We start from the raw sequence: 18,611 nt of genomic DNA on the forward strand, positions 1-18,611 counted from the left end.
GTTTCTTGCGATTGTGAGCAGCCTGATGTTTAGTGCTGGGGACTGAAACCCAGTCCTCTCTAACTTTACCCTCAGAGCCCCTCTCCAGCCCCTTAACAGGTGTTTAGAAGGCAGCTTACTCTGTGCACATCTGAGAGTTTATAAAAGTGAGGAAGTGAGGGAAACCAAACTATTGGAACAGGGAATTCTCATGGTGTGGAGACGGGAAGATGGCAGCACCATGTGGGCACTGGGAATCAAACCTAAGTTCTCAGGAAAAGCAGCCATCGCTCTTAACTGCTGAGCTCTCTCCAGTCCCTGGAGTTCCCCTCCCTGCTTTTAAGGTTTAATTTAATAGCTTTATATTTTATTGCTATACAGAGAAAAAGGAAGCCTGATTTTTAAAGAGTTAATAAGCACATCCTCATAAAAGACATAATGAGAAAATTGGCCAGGTTGCCTTCCAAGATGAGGGTTACCCTTCAAAGCAACTGACTAATAGTGGCCTAATTAAAATCTAACTAACTTAAAAGTATGAAATGTATCTCTGTTCATTTAACCATTATTTCAATAAATATTAAGAACTTTGATCCTGTTATATATTTTATTATTATTTTAAAATTTCATTTACTTTAAATTTTTGAATAGGAAACATCTTAACTTTTTGAGCAGCATTTCCAAGTATTCATATTTAGGTGTGCCCTGGTTTCTTTGAAGTAGATGGAATCAGGCAGTTTTAGCATCTCTGTGGGCCACCCCCCTTCTATCTCACACCAAGAGGAAATTAGTTATAGTTCTTACAATCTTGTGTTTTATTAAAAAATTTAGTAATATGTTAGAGGGAAGTGTGTTAATAGTAGCTGCTGTGTTTAGGATCATAGGTCCCCACAGTATCAGCTGTGTGTATGTGTGCTCACACATATACTCCTAGGGATTGAATCCAGAGACTCACACATAGTATTCAGACTTTCTACCATTGTGACTACAGCCTCAACACAAATACTTGAGATCTTTTTCTTGTTTGACCACTTGATTTTTAATTTCTTCCTATTGTTCTTACTACCTTCTATAGTATAATCTAACTTCACTGTGCTTATTGATTGTGTTGTTCTACTTTTATACAGTGTCAGCACTTCAAACATATTAATATTTCTTTAGTTTACTGATGTGTGTTAAGTCCCTAGAAGTGTATTTGGCACACACTTATTAAATGAACCAGTTTCCTTTGGCTTTAAGTAGTGTTGGTAATTTCTTTTGGGGATATTTAGTGAGCTAGCTATTCAAAGCTTAGAGATGTTTTTGGTTTTGGCAGTGTGGCAAATGTGAAATTTAAAAAAAAATTGTATGAAGACATATTAAAACATTAAAAATACTGGGCTAGAGAGATGACACAGGGGTTAATCGTACTAGTCGCGTTCCCAGAGGACCTGAGCTTCATTGCCAGCACCCACATGGCAGCTTACAACTTTTGTAACTCTAGTCCCAGGGAATCTGATGGTATTCTGACATACATTCAGGAAAAATATTCACATATATAAAAATAAATCCAAATTTTAAAAAAATGGGGTATTTGAGATACTTTTTAAAAGTTCATTGTTGAGCTGACATGCAAAGAGTGTTGGAGAGGAGGAAACCATGACCTCAGAGAAGTAAGCCTGTCTGTCTCCCTTGCTCCTCTGCTGATGTTCTGTAGGGCTAGAGAAACGTTTACAGAGTACCCATGGAGGGCTGAACAGTCCAAGGACTGAGCAAGGTGAGAAGATACAGGGGCCTTTGTGTATATCTGGAATTCCTTTAAGGATCAGTGAATAAACTAGGAAGAGATGCAAACCTGTTCTAGGGCACAGGGATTAGAAGTGAAGGATGGGGAAAGGAGTGTTTGTTACTTTTCTTGTTCCTGTATCCACACTACTGACAGAAGGAAACTTGAGGGAGGATTGCTTGGCTCACAGTTCAATCTGTTACAGTGGGGAAGGCATGGCAAATATGAAAGAGAGATCATATGACTTAGTTTTTTTAATGATGAGTGACCAGAAAGCAGAGTACTTGGACAGGCACTAGAAGCAGATACAACTTTCAGGACCTGTCCCAGATTCCCACTTGTGCTAGATAGGCCGCAAGATCCCATGTTCCACACCCTAAAGCTGGAGATCGTGTTCAAGCACAGGAGCTAGTGGGGGGACATTTCAGACTCAAACCATAACAGGTTGTTTGTCTTGTCTTACGTTCACTGGGAGGGTGACATGGAGAGAAACTGAGAAATTATTGCTATAAGTCCACTCCAACTGGATTTGGAGTTGGAGTTCATAGGATTATGTGAATGGTACAAAAAAAAAAAACCAAACCAAAATTTTAGTGGAAAGTGGTCTCGGGTTGTTAGGACTATGAACCAGTCAAGCAAACCCCTTGCTCATTCCTTTTCCCCTTTTATTTTCTCTCTCTCATTTCCTTATTCTGTTTTCCTAAGACTTCACCTCTTTCTTTTTCCTCAACAGTGTCATAGTCTGGCCTTGAACTCCCTTATAGCCAACGCTAAACATTGAACACTTGATCTTCTGTCTCTTCCCACACCTACTAGGATTACAGGCATGCTCAAGATAGATCCTTTCTTCAAGAATGCAGGAATATAGACTTAGGTACGGACTTAGAAAGTAGAAACATGAACTCACAATCTAAAAAGTTAAAAAAAAAAACAAACAAACCTTGAAGTTGGCGATTTAATCAGCAGAGCAATGAAAATATAATCAAATACTCCAAAGTTATAGATATGCTGTTCATATATAACACATAAAATAAAATTTTAAAAATAATGTACTTCTTTTTTCTTGAGGCAGGATTTCTCTGTAGATCAGACTGCCCCTAATTGAGTGCTGGGATTAAAGGTGTGTGCTGCCACAGCCCATAAATATATATTTTTAAAAAAATGTATTTATGTGTATGTGTGTGGTGGTTTGAATAAGAATGGTCCCTATAGACTCATGTGTTTGAATGTCTGATTTCCAGTTAGTAGATTTGTTGGGAAGGACTAGAATGGTGGTCTTGTTGGAGGAGGTGTGTCACTGGGGGGGCTCTCTGCTGTCTGCCTCTCAGCTACTGCACCAGCACTGTACCTGCTTGACTGCTGCTATTGTCCCCGCCATGGTGATAATAGACTAGCCCTCTGAAACTAGGAGTGAGCCCCAGTTATAAGGAAGCATTTGGTCTTTGTACTGGCTAGTTTTATGTCAACTTAACACAGGGAATAGTCATTAGAGATGAGGGAACATCAATTGAGAAAATGCCTCCATAACACCAGGCTGTTAAAATTAGATTACCTGTATTCAGTAAGGTGTAAGAAAAAAAAAATTAGTAGACAAATTTGGTTTTACATTTTAAAAGTCTACTACTAATGTAATTATCCATACAAGCAGTTTAAATGTGTTTCCCTTGCTTTTAGTACCTAGATTGAGCCCAGAACTTTATACTAGGCAGTGCTCTGCCACTTAGCTTTAAGATACAGAAAGTTAATTTATTAAATCTTTTATGGTTAAGAAAAAAAAACTATTCAACTTAGAGTAGAAAAGATATTTTTTGATATGATGAAAGATAATTATCTTAGTTACTTTTCTACTGTGTGACAAAGCACCAAGACCAATGCAACTTACAGAAGAAAGAGTTTATTGATTGGGAGCATAGCAGCTGGCAGACGTGGTGCTGATGCAGTAACTGAGAATTTGCATCCTTCTCTGCAAGTTGGACAGAGGCAGAGAGAACTAATGGCATGGGCATTTGAAACCTCAAAGCCCACCCCTGGTGACACACCTCCTTCAGCAAGGCCACACCTCTTAATCCTTCCCAAACAGTCCCACTAACTGGGGACCAATTGTCAAATATATGAGTCTATGAGAGCCGTTTCACTGAAGCCACCACAGACCTCAATGAAAGGCCTCCAGCAATTATCATACTTGATAGCAAGACATTCATAGTATTCTCTTAGATGTCAGCAGCCTAGCAGCCATAACTGTCCTTCATCTCCAGCATTGCATTGCATCTCTCCTGAAGACCCTGGGCAAGAGAAGTCATCAGGCTGAAAGAAATAACCAAGCCATCATCTTTTAGAGCCAATAGGAATACTTTCATGGAAAATTCAAGAGTCTACACAGAAGTTTTTCAGATTTGTAATAGTTTATTAACTTCTTTTATATAAAATTACTACAGTAAAGTCAGTTTTGTTACTCTAAATAGCAACATACAATAAAAATATAGCTAATATCAGAATAGTGAAAAAAATCTTCCTAATTATTTAAGAAGGAACGTGTGTCTTTGGATTGTGTTATGTCAGCTTTTCATGCTGTAATAAGTAAGGTAAGCTGGCTTTAAGAGGGCAGAGACTTATGTTGACTCATGATGTCAGAGGTCTCAGTCCAGAGTTGATTGTCTTTACTGGGGCATGTGGAAGCAGAGCTGGAAATGTGTGATACAGCTGGGAAATAATTTTTTTTTTTAAATTTTCGAGACAGGGTTTCTCCGTAGCTTTTTGGTTCCTGTCCTGGAACTAGCTCTTGTAGACCAGGCTGGCCTCGAACTCACAGAGATCCGCCTGCCTCTGCCTCCTGAGTGCTGGGATTAAAGGCGTGTGCCACCACCACCCGGCCTACAGCTGGGAAATAAAAAGAGACATAGGAAGGGACCTTAGTCCCAGTACCCCTTGAAAGGCACCCTCCCTTTATGACTACTGCCTCCAACTAGACCCCCTTCATAAAAGGTTCCATCACTTCCTAATAGCAAAACTGACTTTGTGATCAAGATTTGCAGTGTGGGTCATTATGACAATATTTAAGATCCAAATGATAGCAGGCAGGCAGGGCAAAATTTTAAGAAAAGTTATATAAGTAAACCAAAAGACATCATAGTCATTCTAAAGATATTTTTGGAATATAATCATAGAGGAGGAAAAAGACTAATTTATTGTGAAAGTGCCAATTAAATCATCATTAATGTATAAATTGTAGTTTTAGAAAAATGAATATTTTAGAAAATGATTTGTTTATCCGTGTAGAACCAACAAGTTAATTTAAAATCTATTTGGAAGCAAAAAGTCAAGATTGGCCAAGATATTTTAGAAGTTAAGTGCTTATTATTGTATGAGATTTTAAGACTTAGTGTAAGACCTGGATATGTAGCTCAGTATCAATACTGTTTTAATATATGTGAAGCTCTGAGTTTGGTTCTGGTTCCTAGTATTGCCAGAAAAAACAAAGTGGGGGGAGGGGTTTAAAACCTTTATAATTGGGGTACTAAAGTATTTGGCACAGGTAAACAGAAAGCAAAGGAGGAAATTAAAGTATAAAACGGAATTTACTTAACTCCTGATATATGAAAGATTTAGTCTTACGCTATATATGAAAATGGAATAACCTTTTTTTTTTTTTTTTTCTTCCAAGACAGGGTTTCTCTGTGGTTTTGGAGCCTGTCCTGGAACTAGCTCTTGTAGACCAGGTCTCGAACTCACAGAGATCCGCCTGCCTCTGCCTCCCAAGTGCTGGGATTAAAGGCGTGCGCCACCACCACCCGGCCGAAAATGGAATAATCTTTAAATAGTATTTTACTGTTTATCTACATGAAAAAATGGTTTCCTTTTTTTCTTTTTTGTTGAGGCAGGTTCTTTAGTCTAGGTCAACCTTGGACAGATAATACAGGCATAATAACACTACCATGTCTTGTGTGTGTGTGTGTGTGTGTGTGTGTGTGTGTGTGTACATATTAAAATTCTACTTGCATTGAAGATTTAATTGTGAAAGACAAAACTGAAGATTTCAGATTCAAATATTAGAAATTTTACCCCATTTTTCTTAACAGTTTTTTATTTTAATTAAAATTTATATCATTTCCTTCTGTCTTAGTTGGGGTTTTTATTGCTGTGATAAGATACTATAACCATAAACAACTTTGGGGGCAAAAGGCTTATTTCAGTTTAACAACTTGCAAGTCATATTTCATTGCCTGGTTTTTCTTTTCCTCCATATATGGCATTGTGTTGTCAGGAACCTGCTCCTTTCTTTCTCTTCAGCTTGTATCTATCTTCTCAAGAAAGTTCTTCTTGCTCTGTTCTATCTGTTGTGTTCACCTCTCAGGCAGTAGAGGTCACTACAGGGGTCAGGGTTGTGGGACTGTAGTGATGAGGCGAGCAGGCCTGCTTTTTGTCCTGCCCGGTTCCTGCACAACTAGCTTTACACCCGAAATAACAACACACAAATTGTATTCATTTAAACACTGCCTGGCCCATTAGCTCTACCCTCTTACTGGCTAACTCTCACATTTTGATTAACCCATTTCTATTAATGTGTATAGCACCACGAGGTGGTGGCTTGCCCGTAAGATTCTAACCTACGTCCATCTTGGGCTGGAGCTTCATGGCACTGGCCTGACTCTGCTTTCTTTCTCCCACAATTCTGTTCTGTCTTCCCCGCCTACCTGTGTTTTGACCTATTGAGCCAAGCAGTTTTCTTTATTAATTAACCAATGAAAGCAACAGATAGATAGAAGACCCTCCTACATCATTTCCCTTTTTTTTTGTTGTTTAAACAAAAAGGAAGGCTTTAACTTTAACATAGCAAAATTACATACAACAAAATAGTTACAAAGCAAGATTTACAGTTACAATATTTATATCTATTTTATCTTTTATCATAACTAGGAAAACTGTAACTATAACTAACCATTCTTCAACTCTATCAAAGACTCCAGAAGGATATAATATTACTTAAGTAAAATAGAAATAACAGAGACATCTCTCTGTCTGGACAGTCACCCAAAGTTTTTTGTACCTTTAGGGCATCCATCTCAGCCTACAGGCCCATAGTATCCAGCAGAAATTTCCATGAAGCAGGAAAATTCACAGACAGTTCATTCACTTTTTGCTGTGTCCTGCAGAATGTCTCGTAGACTCTTTCATAAATCAGGAACCCCGAAAGACCATCTCACCTCTAGGCAAGTTCAGCAGTCCTCTCTGTGGGTTCTTTGTGTCCGGTTTATGCAACAGTCCAGGCAAGAGCAATTTCTTGCCCAACTGGCTATCAAACTCCATAAGGAGCCTCTTCAATGCCCATCTTCCTCTTGAAGTAGCTGGTGCTGCTAGGAGCAGACGTGTCTCATTGTCATGAAAAGCCCTAAGTTATTAAAACATTAAATGCCATATTCTATAGTCTTTGAAAAAAATGAAGAATGCCTATGTGAAATATATCTATGCACATCTAGAAAATCTAACATGACTACAAGCTTGACTATTATTGATGATTGTCCATTAACAACCTATATTTTCTAATTATACATTACATTTTAAATGAACTACACAATCACATACTTTAATATCAGAAATACATATACATATAACAAGACTGACCTTAAATTTATGTCAATAAACCAAGATTTATACCAATGCAAATTATTCATATCTATATCATCTCCCCCTTTAAATGTAAAAGAACATTTATAAGCAATATTTGGGAACATGGGCACAGTTTTTTCTCTCCAAACTTCTTCCTGTTGTATAGGGGCACCGTTAATCAGGTCTTTTATGGTGTAACCTGTGTGCCAGGTTCATCTCAGTCGGCAGTTGAGTGAAGTAATTTTTTTTTTTTTTTTCGAGACAGGGTTTCTCTGTAGCTTTGGAGCCTGTCCTGGCACTAGCTCTTGTAGACCAGGCTGGCCTCGAACTCACAGAGATCCACCTGCCTCTGCCTCCCGAATGCTGGGCGTGAAGTAATTTTTTGAAGGTGTTCACAGCAACCTTTCAGGAGGACGTGGTCCATCATACCATATTGGGACAGAAGCAATCACAGGGTCTCATCCTCTGTGAAAACAAAAGAAGAACGTTTCCAAAGCATCATAACCTTAGATCCAAATTTTGAAGTCAAGGTATTTTCAGATCATTGTTCTTGTTTCATCTGATGGGCAAGTTAGTGTAGCATAGCTTGCACTTTGGTGCATACACATTTCTATACTTTTACTGAAAGGACCTTGTGGTGTCTTTATGCTTTTGATTTTTGTCTCATGGAGGCCACATGCCAAGCACATGGCACTTCATTAAATGTCACACCTTATCTTTTAATGGCTGTGCTTTTTCTTTTTATTATCTTAATCCTGATAACATTTGTTTTAATTGTGCTCTGAGGATGTCTCCTCAGCAGAGACAAAGGAGTCGGGGTGGGTAGTAAAGAAGTCTAAAGACTGCAAACCAAGAGAATTCTTTTTTAGTTTTTACCCTGACTGTTCTAAACATAATTAAAGATGTTTGAAACATCAAGTACATTGTGGCTGAAAAAGAAATTGATTGGTGATGTTGGTAGGACATTAGAGTAGTGATTTCATCAAGAAGCCATTTCACTGATATGAAGCCACACCAGAATGTAAAGACCACTTGCACAGAGGAGAGCAGATAATTGGAGGGAAATAAGGCATAATTATGGAGTAAGATTGGTAGTTTGGCAAAAATACAGAAGAAACCCTTCTAAACTTTGAGAATTCCAAGACTAGAAAATAGTGTTAGCTTCTGATCTGGGGAAGTTCCTGCTGGATTCTTTATGTCCCAGAAACTGCTCTCCAGAATGATAATGTTCAATGCTGTTTTTTAGTGTCTAGGTTTTTGGCTAGGGAAAATCTAACATACACTCTTTCCTAATGTTTAGGCATTTGTGTTGAAGTGATAAAAGTGATAGAAGATGTTACCCTAGATATTACTTTTTAGATGCCTTAGAATGTAGCCAAGAATTTCTGTTTGCCATATATCTTTGAACTATGAGCTCCTAATTCTGTTTGCTGTTGACAGACATTTATCCATTTACCTGCTTCTTTTTAAGCTCAGTTTATGCAAATATATCTTTACCTTTTTCCTATCATATACTTTTGCCTTTTCTGAATCATAAAACAAATTGATATTTCTCTTCACCAGTTTTTTCTTCCTTTTTTTCCTTCCTTATAATCTGTATCTACTCATAATTTTTTTTTCTGTTTTTGGTTTTTCTTTTCTTTTTTTTGGTTTTTCAAGACAGGGTTTCTCTGTGGTTTTGGAGCCTGTCCTGGAACTAGCTCTGTAGACCAGGCTGGTCTCGAACTCACAGAGATCCGCCTGCCTCTGCCTCCCAAGTGCTGGGATTAAAGGCGTGCGCCACCATCGCCCGGCTGTTTTGGTTTTTCAAGACAGAGTTTCTCTGTGTAACAGCTCTGGCTTCCCTGGAACTCTGGCTTCCCTGGAACTCCCTTTGTAGACCAGGTTGGCCTCAAACTCAAAGGGATCCACCTGCCTCTAACTTCGAGTGCTGGGATTAAAGGCATGCTCCGCCACCACCCAGCATCTTCTCATACTTTTGAAACATTTTGCAAAGATGTAAAATCAATTTGTAAATTGTGACATGCTCCACCATCCTACCATGTCTGAAGATAAGATTTGTTAGGGCAGGATCTGTTAACCCATTTTATGTTCCTACCACAGAATTATTGAAAAAATGAATCATAAATAAAAGCAATGTATTGTCTTAGTTTTGAAAACTAGGAAGTCCAGTATCAAAGGAATCAGCATCTGGTGAGGACTTTCTTGCTATGTTATAACATGGTGGAGGGACAAAAGTATGCAAGGCAGGCAGGTGAATCTCTTGTGAGTTTGAGGCCAGCCTGATCTGCATAGTGAATTCCAGACCAACTAAGGCTACATAGTGAGACCCCATCTCAAAAAAACAAAATCCAAAAAGTAAATGTGTATTTCTGTTGACATCTCTCTCTCCTTTCTTTAATAAAAGGCACTAATAACATCATGGGAGTCCCTATTCCCATTGCTTCATTTATCCCTGTTTCTAACATACAGTCTTTGGGAGGAACCCAATCACACTATACCTGAGACTGAACTTTTTCATGTTTTATTTTTCTCTGTTAACAGTGTCTTGTATATAATTGACAGTTTAACATACTGGGAATATGTGATTTTCAGTTGATTAGCTGAAGCCATGCACAGGGTTTCACACAAAGGTGGACCAAATATACCATGATAAATACACCTTAGAACCTAGATTTGTAGTAGGCTTTGGTGCTGGGTTTATGTAAGTAACAGTTTTATGCTCAAACAGTAATGAAACTACATCATGACAAGTTTCTCAGAACACACCCTTGTTAAATGATACATGACTTTAATATCATTTCTAAGATGGGAATGTTACACCAGATTCTAGTTTGTAGTCATTAAATTTATGTTGAAATTCTGCTGCTAGACAGATCCTCTATTTACACTTTCATTTTTTTCTTCACAGGATGTATTCTCATCTGAATCAATGATTGTAGCTTGAAAGGTGTTATTAGGGGATTTTTGATGTAGGAGCACAGTGCCTCATCACTGAGAGTTTTATCATCTCACAAGGAGGTTCATATGAAGGAAGGAGATTTCGAGGTTGATCCGGCTTCATGATACCGTGGTCCAAATGCTTTCCACAGATTCAGTTTGCCATTCTCAGACCATAAAGTCTTTTTTTCTTATGGCTTCAAGATAGCTTCAGGACTTGAAGTATGTGTTGATTCAGAGTATCTAGAGGTAGAAAGAAATATTTCTCCTTTGTCATCTTTTTCCCCAATACTTTCTGACAGATTTCCCTACAGGTCCCATTGATCATGTGCTTTGGCAAGGTAAATAGAGAGGCTGTGGTTGGCATGGTCCAATCAGGAATACGTGGCCTAGTAGAGAATTATCATTAGAATTCCACTGGAGTCTAATATGGTGAAAATTTTGGGTATGAAATAAGGACTAAACAGTATCCACTGCAGATGCTGTCTACCTGTCTTTGGCCCTCTCATTTTAAAAGTTGATGCCATCATAGTTTTCTAAGAGAAGAAAAGATAATTTGTTCTATTTCAATTGAATTTGCTGTTAGTTCTCAGTAACATACTATACATACACACACACACACACACACACACACACGTACATACACACACATACACTATACACATGTATATATGTATATGTGTATATATATAATAGACATTAATTGGAGTGCCTATGCTCCAGGTACTTTACTCAGAGAAATAGCTGAATAATTAATGACCCTTGCATTCAAGTGGGTGGCTAGCCTAAGTCGGGTGTATAGGATAGTGGAGGAAAGGGAACAGGAAAGAGTTACTTTGAAATTTACTGATTTTAGGAAATTTATTTTTCAACAGATGATGTGAAACATGTGGATTTGTGATATGAATTCATTTGAAAAGCCTCTTTGGGGTAAGTTGATAAAATTGGAAATCAGTGACTTCAAGGTTGCACTTCTCCATGGATTTTAAAATATGCGTTGGATTTTATGTCTTATATACGTGCATTGGAAGATTTTTGTTGTTGCTGCTGCTGTTTTTTTGTTTGCTTGTTTTGGTTTTTCTTTGAAACAGTCCTGGCTGCCCTAGAACTCACTCTGTAGACCAGGCTGGCCTCAAACTCACAGAGATATATGCCTGCCTCTACCTCCCTGAGTGCTGGGATTAAAGGCTTGTGCCACCACTGCCCGGCTTGTTTGTTTGTTTTTGTTTTAGACAGAATTTCCCTCTGTAGCCCTGGCTAGCCTCAAACTCACAGAGCTTTACTTGCATCTCTTCCTCCCTCACCTTCAAGCGGGTGTTAAAGGCATGTGCCACCATGCTTAGCCATAGAAGGGTTTTGTACTAAGTTCTTACTTTAATAAAATTTGAGAAATAGCAGTTTGTAGTCCCAGCACTGCTATACTAGTACATTTATAGTTATTTCTCATTAGCAAATCAGTTTGAAGACTAAATGAGGACCAGGTTCAGAAAGGAAGTCTTTAGGTAGAACTAAACTTAACCCCTAATCTTCTCTAGTGACTGAGAACTAATTCACAGTACCAGTGTGAAGATACTGGAGTAGTTTGTCTGTGAACTTCTCTTTGCAGCATTTCAGATGTTCATTTTCATTGCATCCATGTATATGTAAAAGAATCCTGATGGTTTCCTCTAAGAAAGCACCTTTAGAAATACCATTTATTTACTGAGTGTGTATTATTGCAGTGGAACTATATAAGAAGAGGCTGTGCAGGTTTTGTTTGTCGCAAATAAAATAAACTGACCCTGTTAAGACCACATAATAAATAAGTGTCAGAACTGAAATTTGAGTTTAAACTTTTGGTTTAGTAAGCATTTCCTTTTGTTTTAATATGGGGCTCCTTAGACTACTCCCAGATCTTCTAATTGGCCTGGAGGACTCAAATGGCTTCAGTATAGGAATACTAGCAACGGAGATACATTGCAGCAAAAGGACACATTTAAAATCTGGAGGAAACCAGGAGTAAGCTTGTAAGCATTCTTTCCCTGAGGGACAGCAGGGTGTGATTAGTTTCCCCAACAGTCGTGACAACACATGGAATATTTGTGATGGATTAAATAAATATGCTGCGAATCCCCGAGTGGCTGCTACGAGATGGACGGTTAGGCATGCCACGCAGAGTGAGGTTGGATATTTATGGAAGGGAAGGGGAAGAAGGAGAACAGAGAGAGGGGCAAAAAGAGAGAAAGAGAGAGGGAGAGAGGAGGAGAGGAGAGGAGAGGAGAGGAGAGGAGAGGAGAGGAGAGAAGGGAGAGACAGCTCATGCCCTAGATTTTTTACTGGGTTGGGCATGTAAAGATACCTTATATCTAGCACATACCAAAATTCCAAAATCACAGAAGGAAGAAGTGGATGTTTAACATAAACCAGATTGTACAGTTAAGGCACAGTAGGGCATACTTCTTAATTAGAGGATGCTTTATATCACTGTAGAGAACTGTTTATAATTCAGATTCCCTGATTTGAGGTAAGGGCCAACCTTGCTACACTTTTCTAAGGATAACAATTTTAGGCCTGCTTTATTAACTTCATCCCTATACATTGATTTATTCATTTGAAGAAGTAGGAAATTTTAATGTCACATGTTTTGAAGGTCTCAGTTGTTAATGATTTGGTTTTTGTTTTCATTTTTTTAAGTTAATTTAATATTATTTTTTAGATAGGTTTTTCTGTGTAGCCCTAACTTGTCCTGGAGCACACTCTGTAGACCAACCTGGCCTCAAACTCAGAAATATGCCTGCATCTGCCTCTGAGTGCTGGTGCTCGTCTACTACTGATTGGTTAGGAAACTTACATGACCTCTTGGCTAAGATTTATCATCAAAAGATAGTGCTGCAGACAACAGCAAGATAAGCACTCAGGAGGCAGAGTCAGGTGAATCTCTGAGTTTGAGGCCAGCCTAGTCTACAAAACAAGTTCCAGGACAGCTAGAGTTGTAACACAGAGAAACCCTAGCTTGAAAAACCAAACCAAAACCAAAGGAATAGTGAAAAAGGTACCAGTCAAGGTGGCTTAGTGGGTTAAGGCAGTTGCTTCTAAGCCTGACAACCTGAGTTTAACTCCTATCTCTTGCCTAGGTCCTCAAAGATAACTTACTTTATGTTCTGAACTTAGAACCCTTCCACATAATAGAGAACTGACTCCAGGAGATTGTCCTTTGATCTCCATCATCCTCCCACATACACACACAGTAAAAGTGTAATATGTTTTTAATAGTTATAGTTGAGAAGACTTGTTTTACTATATGCCAAGAATAAGCTAGTTATTATAATTTAGATAGCATTTCTAGATATGAAGAGACAGACTGGTCAATGGAGCCAAACATAGAGTCTCACAAACTTGATTTACAATACGGTAAGTATTGCATTCTTTTAGGAAAGCATGACCTGTTGTTTAAGTAAGTGGAGACAATTTATCATTTTGGGAGACAGTGACATTAGCCCCTTACTTAAATAGGAAAGGTAAAATCTTTGACATAAAAACTTTCATTATTAGTAATGATTTCCAGGTATAAGTATTTCTTAAGACTTGGGAAATTTGAATGATAAAAGATATTCTTTTACTAAACGTAAGCTATGAGCTAGAAACAAAAATACTCAACATTTCATGCCCCAGATAAACACATGAGCCAGTATGCTCTGTTAAGGATTTCAGCAGTATTCTTGGTTATGCTTGTTCTCCTGTCTCTAAACTTGAGACAGTAACTCAGAGTGGCCACAGCAGTACTTTAGTTATCACCATAGTGATTTTTAAATTCTGAGTTGTGTTTCACTGTATAAGTGTATAACTTGTATGCACATCCTTAGTTAGAAATCTAAAATGTTCTCAAATCTGGAACGTTGAATGCAGATGAACACGTAAAAGATTTTGGAATATTTCAGATTTTGGATTGTGGAGCTAAACAAATTAAGTCTGTGCAAATATTGCAAAATCTGAAAAACTTAAATCTGGAGCAGTTCTTATCCCAAGTATTTGATATAAAGGATACTTCAAGATACTAAAAAGAAATTGGCACACAGGTTGTTTTGTAGACATGTTTTTCTTTTTCCTTAGTTGTCTAAATGTGAAAAGACATCATTTTTAGATATAAATGAACTGACAGTAATATATATTAGAGAAATGCTCATTAGAGTTCAAAGAATGTGTCTGGGGACGTAGCTCACGTGATAAAAGGCTTGCCTTGGATACATGAGATCCTGGGTTTGATTCCTGGCTCCATATAAACCTATTAAATGTGTTGCATACCTATAATCCTAGCACTGTTAGCGGTAGGAGGAACAGAAATTTAAGGCCATCCTTGGCTACCTAGGAGTTTTAGGTTCTCTTGATCTACATGAGATCCTGTTTGTTTGTATCTTAAATATCCTGTATTAGCAGTCAGGTTCTTTGCCAGGTAGTCGGTCTTCCCTGTGACATCGCTCAAATATAAATGAGCATGCCTAGTTTTTGTGAGAGCCACTTTGCTGCGATACTGTGTTCTGTAATTCTTTCATGTTTTCCTGTAGTTATTAGTAACTACTCACTGCATGTAACACAATCAAATGTCTCATTGAAAAGGCATGATTTTGAGGCAGAAAAAATCAGTAGTACCCTTGTTACTCCCCACCTTGCAGTCTAAGAGAATGTTGTTCTGATGAAAACATATGTTAGAGATCAAAGTCCCTGGTGACGAAAACAGAAATAAATAATAATTCTGTATGCTTACAAGTATCATTTAGTACTTTTTCAGGTAATTTTCTGGCTTTTGTCTAAGAACCTTGTAAAGAACTATCTACGTAGTTCATAGATGAACTCACCTGTTCTGAATTGTTCAAATAATCCATCTCTGCTGGCCACCCTTGTGTGAAACTGCTACATCGCCCATCTGCCTGCTTCTTAGGGCATTTGCTTATACCCTTTTCAGCATGGAACACATGTACAAGGTGTTTCCTCTGCTTACTTGATGGAACACATATGGTGTGTTTCTCTCCTGTCAGCAATGACAAGACCCAGGCCTTTGCCTTTGAGCCTTTGTGTTAGTGACTCAATGACACTCTTCTCAGACTGCTCCTGAGCTCTTTAAGATAAACATTCACTTGGTGGAAACAGTTTTAGTTAGAATATTCCAAATTATTATTCCAGATTGTGAATGAGTTCTCAGTGATAGAAGAGTGTCATGGGATGGAGAAGAGTGGGAGATAGGAACTAAAAAACTGACATCATCAGAGTTAAGACTTGGTCTTAGGTCTTAGAATTCCTTCTCTCCCTGCAGTGTGTTCTGACAATGTTTTCAGGTGAGTATGATTGAAGTTTCTACATAGCATTTGGTAGAAAAAGGAGGACAGGAATTAGACTGAAAAACTGTGCAGTACAGACTGTAGGGAGAACTGCATAGTCAGTTATTGAGGATCTGGTGTTAATTAATAGTTCAGCTTTTGCCTTAGAATTCAGTAGAGCAGTTGAACAGAAAGGGAGTTAAGACCCTTGTTTGAGAAGACTGAAATAGTAGCTTACTGTTGTTTTAATTTACATATCTAGTTACAGGGAAATAAGCACATTTTTACATAGTTATTAGCTATTTAGAGTTCTCTTTTATAAAGGCATTTTATATCCTTTGCTCATTTTTTAATTGGATACTGCTCTGTAAGAGTTACTATATAATAATAGAATTTCTTGTTGATGAAATTAATTCATATCTCTTAACATTTAATGTTAAATTAATCATGATCTATTTCCTTGAATTTAAGACAGCCTTTTTTTTTTTCTTTATAGGGTATGACCATGATTTCTGATGAAACCAGATTGGAATAATTTTCATGATATTTGTATATTTATATATATATATATATATATATATTAAAATTTTACATTTGACTTAAAGTGCCATGAGAAAATTTGCATATTGCAAGGTGGTTCTAGCCACCTCCTTGGTTTGGGTACTTTTGGATATGTTTCTGCTGCTGTACTTCAGTGAGTGCAACAAGTGTGATCAGAAGAAGGAGAGAGGACTTCCTGCTGGGGATGGTGAGTAGAATAGCCTTTTTACCACTGTTTGCTTAAGTATAGCACTCATTTTTACTGATGAATAATAAAGTTCTATATCTTATGTTTATATTTAAATTTTATAGCTATATATTTAGATCTGTGAAAGTTAAAATTTTTTATAAAATATAAAATTTATTTTATATAAAAATAAGTTTATATATAGATTTAAATTCTGAGGTTAATTGTAATCCCTAAGTTCCTATGTTTTAATTATATTTCTAACAATGTTGTGGTTGGTTCTTTTAGCAGTTGTTCAGTTTAGTTTTTTTTATTTAATATTAAATGTTAATTTTCTACAAATTATGTTACCAAACAATAGAGGGAATCTCAAAATCAGAATTGTACTGAAGATCTAATGCTATGATGCAAAGTGGAACATTAATGCTTTGTTAGCAGGTATCAAGTCTCCTGCTTGCCTATCTTATCTCGGGCAGTAGTTCTCAGCCATCCTAATGCTGTGACGCTTACCACGGTTCCTCATGTTGCGGTGACGCCCAACTATAAAACTACTTTTGTTGCTGCTTCATAACTAATTTTGCTACCGTTGTGAATCATAATATCTTTGTTTTCCAATGATCTTAAATGACCACTGGAAAAAGGTCATTTGATGACCCCACCCCCAAAAGGGTTGTGACCCACAGACTGAGCCTAGTGCCTGAAGTCTTGGCATTTGTTAGACTGAAAGAGGATCCTGTGTCATGATGAGGATTTTGGCTCATCTGCAGCAGTGCTATGCCCTCAAAGGATTTCAGACAAGTGTTAAGTCATCTAACAAGATTGGGACTTCGAATGAATAGGTGCTTGTGTCTAAAAGGGAATGGACTAGAAGAGAGACAGGGATAGTAAGGACTAGTTGGAGGTGTTCATGATGGTTTCAAAGAAAGAAAATTTTAAGTTGACCCTCTGCAAAACTATTAAGCATTCTAAAGCTGAGCGGTCTGTGTCATTTCCTCAAAGTGGGAAAACTGCACAGCACCTTGGAGGCGTGAACAGACTGGAGACTCCAGAAGAGGCTCTGCTTGTTGAGCACAGTTTTTAACTTGGATGTTGTTAACAAAAGCATGAGGTAATTGTTATGAAATTGGTATCAGTTAAGCATATTTCTTATTAGTTCTAGAGCCAGTGCAGAAGCCTCATGAAGGTCCTGGAGAAATGGGGAAACCAGTCGTCATTCCTAAAGAGGATCAAGAAAAGATGAAAGAGATGTTTAAAATCAATCAGTTTAATTTAATGGCAAGTGAGATGATTGCACTCAACAGATCTTTACCAGATGTGAGGTTAGAGGGGTAAGTACATAGTGTGGTCCTAATCATATTTCAATGCAAGGCTTGTCTACATTCCCAAGATATGCTTAGCGCTTACTTTTCTGTCAGTTACTGTTGAATTATACTTGAACTCTAAGTTCATTGCTAATAAAGTAACATTTCAGTATGTTACTGCTCTACTGACTCAGGAACTAGGAAAATGATTACTTCTCTCAACAGATTAGTAGGGGAGTCTAAGCATTCATAAAAATAGTCATATGTTCAACCTTTTACAAAAAGATTTTAGGTGCATGAAACTTGAAGCAGGGAAGTTCTTAAGTCCTACATGTATAGCTTACTGAATTTTTATGTGTAAGTACGAAGCTGTGTGACATCATCCAAACAAGATATAACCCCTGAAAATTCTCTTTATTTTCCTTTCCAATTACTTCCACCTCTAGAGACAACTATTGTTTTACCCCTTGTAACCATAGAAGATATATCTTCTCCATTTTGGAAGAGAAGAAATTCTAGACCTCTGCTGCACAACAATGTGCCTGTAGACAGCAGTACCAAATTGCTTGCATAAAAATTCTTTAAAAAGGAGCTGGAGAGATGTGGCTCAGGGGTTAAGAGAGTGTACTGCTCTTCAGAGGACTCAAGTTTGACTCCATGCACCTACAGTGAGCAGCTCACTGTTCTGGTGGAAATGTCACCTAAGATCCTGGCTCCCATATATCCAAAGAGTTTGGGATGATTAGGTGGAAGCCCTGCCTTCCTCTCTCTCTCCCCCCAGACCCTGCCCACTAAGAAAGCTGGCCAAATAGCAGCCCCTCCCCTCAGAAAGCCCACCAAAAGTGAGCCCCTCCCCAGGGCTTCTCAAGACCATGCCTATTGGTTATTTAAGACCTGGCCCATAGATCTGCTGTGTGTGTCTTCCTTCCTGTTCTTTTCTTTGCCTTCCTGAGGGTCACCTGGAAGTGTTCTGCTTTGCATTACCTTGTTTATTAAATCTTTTTTTT

The 18,611-nt window shown here is 37.9% G+C and overlaps 1 protein-coding gene across 1 annotated transcript in view; it reads left to right on the plus strand.

Annotated features, from left to right (window-relative positions):
• Positions 1-18,611, plus strand: part of Galnt1 (polypeptide N-acetylgalactosaminyltransferase 1) — a 74,278-nt gene that overhangs the window by 16,192 nt on the left and 39,475 nt on the right. Inside the window, exons 2-4 of the mRNA XM_013349390.2 lie at positions 11,161-11,215; positions 16,073-16,324; positions 17,457-17,631. Coding sequence (XP_013204844.1) covers positions 16,186-16,324; positions 17,457-17,631 — 314 coding nt within the window. The 5' untranslated portion in view covers positions 11,161-11,215; positions 16,073-16,185. The remainder of the gene's footprint in view (positions 1-11,160; positions 11,216-16,072; positions 16,325-17,456; positions 17,632-18,611) is intronic.

This window comes from Microtus ochrogaster, chromosome 18, assembly GCF_000317375.1.
Source record: "Microtus ochrogaster isolate Prairie Vole_2 chromosome 18, MicOch1.0, whole genome shotgun sequence".
In the NCBI taxonomy this organism is placed as follows: Eukaryota; Metazoa; Chordata; class Mammalia; order Rodentia; family Cricetidae; genus Microtus; species Microtus ochrogaster.